The sequence below is a fragment of the Azolla caroliniana genome, unplaced genomic scaffold, assembly GCF_043228905.1.
Source record: "Azolla caroliniana isolate FFs.n. ecotype wild unplaced genomic scaffold, voAzoCaro1.0.p SCAF_21, whole genome shotgun sequence".
Taxonomy (NCBI): Eukaryota; Viridiplantae; Streptophyta; class Polypodiopsida; order Salviniales; family Salviniaceae; genus Azolla; species Azolla caroliniana.
The window spans coordinates 4,316,621-4,327,649 of record NW_028230456.1 but is presented as its reverse complement, the minus strand read 5'-3'; the positions used below and the strand labels follow the sequence as shown (position 1 = coordinate 4,327,649).

The window sequence follows — 11,029 nt, the reverse complement described above, 5'->3', positions numbered from 1 at the left end:
ATCTTTCTTTACCAGCAGCTAAGTAAGTAAAGTATGTATGTACATAATGGTAAAGCACAAACCCTAAAAGGAGGACACAGAAAAGACGCCTGTACAAAACCCTAAAACAAAGACACAGAGAAAGACACAGAGAAAAACACAGACACAGACACAGACAAACAGACACAGACACACAGAGAGATAATCTCTCTCTCTCTCTCTCTCTCTCTCTCTCTCTCTCTCTCCTTCTGCTGCTGCCGATGCTTCTTCTTCTTCTTCTTCTTCTTCTTCGTCTTCGTCTTCGTCTTCTCCAGCCAGCATAAAGGCAAAAGGAAAAGAAAGAGATGGTAAAGATCAGAAGGATGGTATGGTGTTGCTGTGTTGTGTCGCAGAGCGTACTGGCTATGGCAGCCTTCTGAGCTTTTTCTTTTTCCTTTTATCCCTCAGAGCCCGTCTCTCGTGTCTCTTTTTCCCTTTATCATCATCATCAGCATCTTCTTCTTCTTCTCCTCCTCCTCCTATTACTTCCTTTGTAGCTCTCTGCGCAAACTATAGTACTTCTTCTACACAGTACCCTCTCTCTGTCTTCATCTAATTAGTAGCTCTCTCTCTCTCTCTCTCTCTCTCTCTCTCTCTCTCTCTCTCGTTTGTTCCCTCTTTTACCCTCATTGCTTAAAAGATCTACTCTTTACTTATTTTATGATATATTCATGCATATATGGCGCTTACCTTTCCTTATCCTCTCTTCTTCTCCTCCTTATTTAGAAAATCTTTTCTAGCCATGAATTTTCTTCCTAATCTCCGCTCGATCCATATTCTTATTATATCTTCCTTGAAATTGCCATGATTGTGGTCATCGATCGTCCTTTGAGAACCATTTATTTGGTATCTTCTCGATCCTGTACTTCTGATGATGTTAAGTACAGTTTTTTTCTTCATTTGAGCTTGATCTATGCATATTCTTGAAGCATTCATTCTTATGAATGCGGCCCTACCTTTCTTTCTTCTGGATTTATGTATCTTCCTAATTTTCTGACTTCTTTGTTGTATTATTATTATTATTTCGTTCGGTTCAAATCGATCTATGCGATTATCTTCTTGAATATGTCTTCTTAGTACTCTTGTTCCTCCCTGACAAGTCGACCTTCTGTATAAATACGCTCGTTCAGTTTCTTCCTTTGGGTTTGATCTATGTATTTTTCTGGAGCCTTTGCTCTTCGTACAGTTCTTTCTTTCAATTCGACTGGAAGTTGTTCATTCTTCCATTCGACTCGATCTGTATTGTATGTTCTTAAACATTCCTTACTAATACATACTTGAAGAAGCTACATTCTTAGTCCTAAAATTTCTTTCTTTTGATTTCTTTTACGTATATATCTTGAATCTAGCTTCTCAGCGGTGGTTCTGTCGCTCCCTTTCAACTCCATCTACGTGTGTTCGTCGATACTTAGTATAATACTTAACTCCTATCCACACCGTTTCGAGATTCAGATCTTTCCCCTACCTCACACCGAATCAACACAGAGATTGATCTGTATAAATAATGAGGTTCGATCCAGTGCTCTGAAGAGAAAAGCTTGTTCTGAACTATAACCGAGTAGAAATAGCGAGGAGTTTATATCTATATATATGCAGATGGGACAAAACAACTTAAGCTTCCTGGGCAATGCAGCTATCAACTCTTCTGATTCGCAGTGGCAAAGTGTAGATGGAATAGTTTCTCTCTCTGAGAAGAGTAGTAAAGAGAACAATTGTGTACATCAATCAGTGCAAAGAATAATTAACCAGAAAGAAAGCAATCCGAATGATAGTATGATAGGATTAGAGCTAGGAAAACGAACATATTTTGAAGTTCCTGGATCGGCAGGAGGATCGACCAACAATGTCAATGTAGGACAAATGTGTAATAACAACAAGTTAACTTCTTCTCAGAAGAGACCTCGGAATTCAACATTAAATCCAAAATGCCAAGTGGAAGGATGTAAAACTGATCTTAGCTCTGTGAAGGATTACCATCGTCGACACAAAGTTTGTCCTTTGCATTCAAAATCGACGATGGTTATTGTCTCTGGACAAGAACAACGGTTCTGTCAACAATGTAGTAGGTCAGTTCTCACTATATCCCTGATGCTGCTTTAATTTATTCCCCAGATACCCCTCAGTTCCCACTATTTCCTTGAGTGTTATGGTTGTTAGCCCATCTCCCAAAAGGAGAAAATGGGGAATAATGAAGAACTAGGTGCATTTGGGAAATAACAAAAGAAATTGTTGTTTTTTCCTATATACAACTATTGGCCTTTGATGAATGGTATGAATGCCGTTTGTTTTCTTCTTCTGGTTTTCAATATGCTTTTGTGATTATATGAATTCAGTCGCTGATGAATATTTTTAGCCAAATCGCTGGGTTTTGCAGTAACTAATGTACGGACAGACAATCACTGGAATTATGAAAGATAATCTAAAAAATCTTTAAACTGTGGAATTTAGATATGGCTCTATGAATTAAAGAGTACACAGTCTTTTAGACCTCTTTTTTGAGAGTGTGAAGTGTATTCATGAATGTTTAATCAGTATATTGAATTTGCTGTGGCATCTCATTCATTACCTAGCACTCAGATAGATGATCAGAAACTTGAAGATAGGTCAGAAGAATATTCTACTGTGTATTAGAGAGAAATATTTATGCCAGTGGATATGGACACTGTGCATGGTCTTTTCAATCAGTCTTTGATGGGGTGTTAGATGTAGTTTCTTATGTTATGGTACTTCAGATCTGTGATGTTACTATGGTTTTGATTAATGAAGTGAAAATTTGTTTAATTCTGCAGAAACATTCATTATCTATGATAAGAACAAAGAAATACAGAAATAGTTCAGATGAAGCTCCTAAGACAGTGAAGTTAATGTGGAAGTAGCATGAATGTCATTAGGTATAGGCTAAGAATCAAGATGTATTGACTCATTTTAAATACACACCCTTTTTTATTAGTATCTACAATGTACATTCCTTTAGATTTCATCACGTTAACCATGAGAATCAACATTAATGCCCTTTCTGACTGGACGATCTTAAATTATTTTACCAATTTATATGTTATTTTATGTGCAGTAGTTACTTTACATTGCAATTCTCAATTAGTATTGCATATGTAACCAGAATTCCAAATCTTAATCCAGCAACCTGAATAGATTGAGGAGTTTGTAATGTCTGCTAATAATAACTTTCTAAATAATATGAGTTCTTCTTGGATTTTATTTGTATCTACTATTATATGCTTTGTAAAAGCCCATAAAGAAGTCCTCTCATGTGTAATCTGCAATATAACCCGCTATAGGATCACATATCTGCAATCGTGATGTCATTCCTTGAAGAAAAACAGCTGTCGACATCTTAATTCTTATGCAGAGGTTTTACTTGGTATCATCAATATAGAGTTCTCAGAAATGACAGTTATCTTCTCAAAGATCAAGGGTTATACTAAGAGGCAGGAGAGAACATATGTAGAAAATGATGCTTATTTTTGTAACCATTCATTTCCCACTTGATGAAAACTTGCAATGCAATTTGGCACTCATGCTAATTTAATTTCTTGAGGCCAACCTGCATATTAAGAATGACAATATTCGGGAATTTGCCAACTGGAAGCTCAAGAGTCAAGAGTCGCACTTCTGCAACTCTTTAACAGGTTAAACTGAAAGAAAAGAATTTGGGTATTTTCCTGCTATGTTTAGCAGATTTTGTTGTTTAACTACCTTAGAACAGCTTAGAATCACGGTAAGATGTGAATTCTATCTGGTATAACTACAACATGGGAGCAAAAATCTGATGACGGCTGCATATCAAAGTCTTAGCTATTGTGATCAGGTTTTACAAACTCCTCTTGTTGTCAGATTCCTTGGACAGACCACATCTTAAAAGTTTCAAATTACCTATGTATGATGCAGTTTATTGCGTTTCTGCTGGAAAATTTACTGAATGTGGGAGGGAGTATGTGGTAGACCTATAATCGATCTATTGCATTGATAGCAAGGTGATAACTATGGAGAGAATGAATGTAATTAAACTTTGCTCATCCATGTAAAGTGTGCAAAATCCTGCTTACTGATTTTCCATGTATGATGAGAAAATGTAGTCTTTTAGAACACAGCTGCCAGAGTATACTTCCTAGACTTGAGACAAATGATTGCTAGAAAAGAAATGTTCATTTTATTAATGTTTCTCTTATTATTTACATCAGTCACCAAGCGAGCTTCTCTGTTCATATTAGATAAATAAATAATGGTAGAGCCATTCAGAAACATATCTGTTAAGGGACTATGAATTTAGACCTCTGAAGATAATGGTACCGTAAAAATAAAATTGTAGCGGCAAGAATATAAGATCTAGCAGGCATATTGCAGAGAAGTGCATATTTTTTGCTTTTGCTACAATAATTAGTTTCAATATTGGTGTAATAATGTACAATGTATCTGTTATTTGCAGTCTGTATGAGGACAAAGTTTTTGTCTGCTTGAGGGAAACATGCGTATGGAAATTGGAGAACTTCTATAATTTCTAGCTATTTGTAACAGATGCTGTTTACTTGAGTAGAATTGTCTTAATGGGAATCTGGATATGCTTTAAAATATAGTTATTTGTAACAGATTTCATGGCCTAATCGAGTTCGATGAAGGTAAGAGGAGTTGTCGAAGACGTCTTGCAGGTCATAATGAACGGCGTCGCAAACCTCAACCTGATGCGTTTGGTTTGCATACGAGGTTTTTGCCTGCATTTCAAGGTAAAAATCCTGAAAAAGCACTTATGGATGATGGAAATATATCGTACAAATTTGTTTGGACTTCTTGTTTAGTCTCATCCCTGTTGCTGTATATTGTTTTATGATGCAGACAATAGGAGGTTCGGTCGTTTGTTCTCAGACAGATATTTTCCACCTAATGCAAAAATGCAAGGTATGTCAGCTCTGTGGGATGATAGTGATGGTGTGAATGGTGAAAGGAAAGCAATCTGGTCACCACGGATGATAAAATATGAGGACCAATCCTCATCATCATCTTGCTCTTTGCCTGCATCAGGCATGGGAATAGAGCAGCTATTTCTCGCTGGCCTTCAGCACCAAAATGAAAGGCAATTCCATTTTCTCCCTCAAAGTCCAAAAGGCACGAATCCTGGTTCTAGTGAAATGCCAATAGGTTCAAAGGAAAATTACTATGGATCAGTGAGCCCTCTTATGCATCAAAGCTTATCTTTGATGTCATCAGGGTCTGGAGGACTAGAGGCTATACCTGTTGGTCATGGATTTACAAGAGTCTCAGACTCTTCTGGGTGTGCTCTCTCTCTTCAGTCAACTATGCAACTTTGGTCCTCAGCTCAGACCTCAGTTGCAGAATCTTTAGATTCCACTTCAAGTCTAATGTCATCAGATCATGACTTGCAGAATAATGTCAGAAATATTCCAATTGCCGAACCACTGTTAGGACAACCATCACATCAATTCAGTTGGGCAAATGATAAGCTTTTCTCAGCTGCCATAACCTCACACGATGGTTCAAGTGGGTGCTCTAATACAACAGGAAAGGAAAATGTGGGAACACATTTTTCTCATAGTTTGAATGGTGCCGAGGCCTCGGAATGCCTTCATTTGTATTCTATGCTTCATAGTGGAGAAATACAAGTTAATGGCATGACAGAGGAAGTGAAACCGACTATAGATTTAATGCAAGTTGCATGTACTCCACATGGGCAAAGCTCTGAAACCATGGGCTCATCCGAGCCATTTGATATAGGAGCTTGCCAATTTGGAGAGCTGCAAACCTTCAGATCATATGGGTCATCTATCTTTAGCTCACAACATATTTAAAGCTAGCTAGGCTTGTTGGTTGGATATGTATCTGCAATTCTTGATTGTCATTGGAACTTGGATTTTACTTTTATGTGAAGACAAGATATTTGGCTTCATCTGATTTCAATTGATTTAACTAATGAGTGTCATTTTTAACTAAATTTGGTAGTTAGTTTTTCAAGTTAGAATTATAGCTAATGGAGGTGAAAGGACCAAGGTAACAAATGCTGGTTATAACTTCAGGTATTCTTACAATAATGTGAACACTCGGGTTCCATTTTTGTGGAAGAGATTATTAATTGATAGACAAGCTGTTGAGGTGATATTGGAACAATGGAACAATTACCGAGGGTAGAGCAGTGAACCGAAATGATTATCATTTAAGCCATGGATGAGATAATTATGCCAACTGTTTGTAAACTGATTTGTTCCATATCTTGGAGTGTGTCGCATACACACTCTTTATATTGTCTTTCAACACCATAACCATCAAAGTACCTGCATACCCGTATGTTTGTGCCCATGATGTATATAACGTAGTGATTCATTGATTGAATCCATCATTATGGATGAGCATAAACCATAAAGATAGGATGAAGGAATACATGTTCTCTTTATACCAAACAAACAACTCAGTTATGACCTAGTTCTCAATGAGTTGAAGTACTAAATATATTACCTAATTTCAATTTCAATCTATGCTTAGCATGTTCTACTTAACAATCAAATATTGTTTGTCTTCCCTTAATCTTGCCGAGTCTTCTCCTAGCATGTTGTGTGATACCCATGTGTGCCAATGATGCTTTGACTTAACAATAAAATATAGTTCGTTTTCCCTTACTCTCATCGTGTCTTCTCCTAGCATGTTGTGTCATACCCAAGTGTGCTAATGACGCTTTGACTTAACAATCAAATATTGTTCATCTTCCCTTAATCTCACTGTGTCTTCTCCTAGCATGGTGTGTGATACCCATGTGTGCCAATGATGCTTTGACTTAACAATCAAATATTTGTTGTCTCCCTTCTCATAATCGCTCACTTTGTCTACTTGTAACTTGATGTGTTATACCCATGTATGCTAATGATGCTTCTCGATTCAGGAGGTTTAGTTATACTACTAACTATATGTTAGTGTTTATTTAAAAGTTCAAATTTGGCACTTGAGAGGGTATGTCTTGGTCAATCCGTAATTTCTAATAGATGTAACATCAAAATGTCTTTCATATGAAATGTAATTCTTTCATTCAAACACGAAATTTTAGCATAGAACTTGTATGAAACAACCATACCAAAATCGACATGCAAGAAATGTTCTTACATAGAATGTTTGTCAATGCGAAATAGCTTAATTCCAAAATGAGTTATTTTCCACCACTTAACATGTTTTTTGGATTCGTTTAGCTCACTCTTCCTTGGTTGAATTGTTTTGAAAAATCCTCACTCATGTGGGCACATTTTGTTAGTCTAAAGGTTTAAAGGCATTTTTTGTGCAAGATGATGTTACAATACTTATAGACCAAACTTATAAATGCTAAAGCAATTATGAATTTGTATTGACGATGATTTAATAAGATTAAACCACCACATTGGTTTAGTTGCAAGTTCAATAAGAGGATTAACTATGTTAACATAGGTAATATCTTTTTAATTTGCTAAGTAATTTTTTTTTTCTAGGAATCAAGATTATTGAAGTGGCCTCTATTGTAATTTGTGGTCAAGGAAGGAAGACAAGGAAGGTTTTGGTTATTGACATAATAATATGATATCACTTTTTGCTAACTAATGTGAAGTAGTGTTTTATTTTTGGAAAAAAGAAAGAAAAAGATATCACAAGCCCAATAGTTTCATGCAATTTTTGACCAATGTAACTAGGTTTTGGAATAGAGATGTAGTTAATGTGGACGTGAAAATGATTGACGGACAAAAGATAGTACCATTGATGAAGGTTGGTGACGAGACTAGTAATGTGATTGATAGGCCAACTTAACTAGGGCTAGCTAACATTAGGTAATTTTGTGTAATGAGTAGTAGGTAATGTATTTGATTGGACAAATTACTATGCATAATGTTATGTTGGTATTTATAGGTAATAAATGAGCTAGTTTTGCATTAGGAGGGTAGGCAAATGGCATGGCCCTTTAACTTCTTTCAGGGGATTATAACTTATCATAATGATCAGGTCAATTTTGCCAAGGAAAACAACATGCAAATCAATCATCTTCTAAAGAGTAAGTTTGTCTTATAGTCAGTTTATCCTTAATGAGGGAGCTCAATGGAGTTTGGAGATACTAGTTCATAACTCCCAAAGCACTTTGTTCTCAATCCAAAACTAAATATAGAATTTGAACTTTGAGTTCTAAAATAGCTGCATTTAATACGACTTACATACGAAGTTTACGTTCATTGAATCATCAAAATACACTATTTCACATCAAATCTCGAGGATATAATGTGTATTACCAAACATATCCATGTAAGAACCTCAAACATGATGTCAACATTGCCTATGTCATGTTGGTTCAACGTGTGATATATTTCTAATACTGGATAACTCTACACCTTCCCTAGTTACTAAAATAGTTGAGCGAGTACCGTACACAAATTTTGTTGCATTGGATAGAACCAATGGAACTTTAAATATCATTTGTATATGACATCAAGCAACAATAAAGCACAACATTGCCATTGTCAAACATCAATGACCTTGAAGAGACAATTTTAAACCTATCCATGCTAGGTCAATTCTGTGTTGGTCACAAGTACGGATTTTGAAACAGTCTCATGCCATTAACATAAGATGAATCACAAAACTCTGGAAGAGTATCCCCTACGCATTGTCACCATTTAACCCCGAGGTTCCTAAAATGAATGAAAAGAAGGATATTACACAAAAATTTACCTTTCGTTTTGTTAAGAATCAAGATGATGCCACAAGAAAACCAATTGTTTTACAATTTTTGTTCTTGATGTCAATGAAACATGTACTTATTTACCACATGGCCACGTCTTATTGTTGGATGTAGAAGTCACATTTCACATCAATGGTTATCTGTTCTTCTTGCTAACTTTTACATGGCCTTGTGAGAGCCTCTACTCATAAATACTTGGTTCTTGAAGTCACATGAAAAGGCATCGAGAAAGTACTTTTTTGCCATGTGCATTGTGGCCATGTCCTATTTTATGGATGACTAACTTCACATTGTCAAATCAGTTGTTATCCAATTTTCATGTTAGCTTTTTAAATTGCCTCCTAGTATTAAGAGCCCTTACTTATAATCACTTCTTTTTGTTCACCTTACTTTTTCTTCGCCATATGGAGACGTAAGCAATACACTCCATTAACTATTTTTTGCTCATAGTACACGTGAAATAGTACATGTGAATCCAGTCTTGAAAGTAGTCCAATGTGCTAAGTCTCGTACCATCATATCATGACACTAGCATCTTGGAAATTTTTTGTGAGACCTAAAAAAAAGATAAATGCATCTTGAGCGTCATAGGGCTTATATTGATGACATTGAGTACATTTGATTCCAAGAACAACGTCTTTCACAAATATAGAGAAAAGTAGGTGAAAGTAGTTCTCAAGGGTCACATATGGAGTGAAACCTTACATTTCTAATATTATGAATTCGCATAAAAGGTTTACATGCCATGCATTTCTCAATGAACATGGATTTCTTGGTTACCTCTCTCCCTTGCACTAAGCTCAAACCAAAATTAGCATGGGGACAACTCAAGGGTAAGAAAGAAGATGTGAAAGGTCACTTTACAAATGAAGACATGCGAGAATATGTACAGAGGCTATATATGCATGAAGGTGTGGCTCTTATGGTTGAGAACATTGAAACACCATACAATACATGTATCAATATTGATGATGTCAATAAGGGAATAAAGAAGATGGCGAGTGGGAAAGCAACAGATGTAACCTACGTTTCAAGTGAGCTTTTAAAATGGATAAGGCCACATACTCGTGATTGGATAATGACAATTATAGAGATGAATTGGATTAAACCAATATTTAATGTCGGAGATAAGAATCAAGTATCAAATTATCGTGCAATAATGGTGAGCTCAACTATTGCTAAATTATATAACACTATTATGGAGCAAAAGATAAGGGCATGCGCTAAAAGTACTGTCGGAACCAAGAATAAAAGATAGAGTGATGGAAGAAGGATAAAAGGGAAAACGAGAAGAAAGGAATGAAATGCTACTTGAGAAGAATGGGTGTATTAATATAGAGAAAGAAAGAGAATGGATACAAGATATGTAATGAGAGCTAAAGACTAGTGTTGATTCGAATTGATTTGAGAATACATGTATGCCCTTATTTATAGGTTCCTATAGAATAGCTTGGAGATTTCTATAATGTTCTAGAATGTTCGAGGACATTCTAGAACATTCTAGAATGATCTTGAGTTTTTACAATAATCAATCTAATACAAAAAGTAGCTTTTATCTTCTCATATGACAATTATAAGTTATCTTAATGGTTGAGGTTGTCAATTATGGATTACAAGGTTCGAGGTTCAAGTCCGGGTGACGCCATAATGGTCATGTGTTCATGAAACTATCCCTCCTTCGAGAAGGCCGAGTGGAAGTCAGCATTAACATTGTAGGGCCAGGTTTGTTTGGATAGTGACGATGGAAGTCGTCGACAAGAGCTTGAGCATTACAAATGTTATCGGAGGATAGCCAAGCCAATCAACTCAATAATAAAGCTTATTGCGCATAATATTAGAATCAAGAATAGCAGTTACCTCGTATTCGGGGCCGTCAACCAGTTGGACAGAAGGCAGTGGTCGTACGACACGATTAGGAGTTAAAGAGATGCGGCAAGGTTCCAAAAGAAAGCTATGAAAGACTGGGTGAAGCCACATATGTGCAGGAAGGTTAAGACGAAATGTTGCATCATTAATCCACATTGTGATGACAAAAGGACCAAAGCGTTGATAATCGAGCTTAGCACATGGGTGGGTAGTCTTGATGTGACGACGAAGCAACCATACTCTGTCACCAACCTTAAAAGGAGACTTAAGACGATGCCGATCGACATTGATCTTATGGTGTGCTTGTGCTTTTTGAAGATGTGAAGATAACTCAAATTGGATTTGTTGTAGTCGGTGGAGGTGATGCGCCACACTAGGGTTTCGTGAAACCTCACGGAGATCCAGGATATACCATTGAGGGTGGTTGCCAGTGTA

The 11,029-nt window shown here is 36.4% G+C and overlaps 1 protein-coding gene across 1 annotated transcript; it reads left to right on the top strand.

The window, feature by feature from the left end:
- Positions 1-883: 883 nt before the first annotated feature.
- Positions 884-5,933, top strand: LOC147850438 (uncharacterized). Its single transcript, XM_087336418.1, has 3 exons — positions 884-2,084; positions 4,624-4,757; positions 4,867-5,933. Exons 1-3 carry the CDS (start codon positions 1,609-1,611, stop codon positions 5,835-5,837), a joined length of 1,581 nt encoding a protein of 526 aa, XP_087192544.1. The 5' UTR covers positions 884-1,608; the 3' UTR covers positions 5,838-5,933.
- Positions 5,934-11,029: the final 5,096 nt, after the last annotated feature.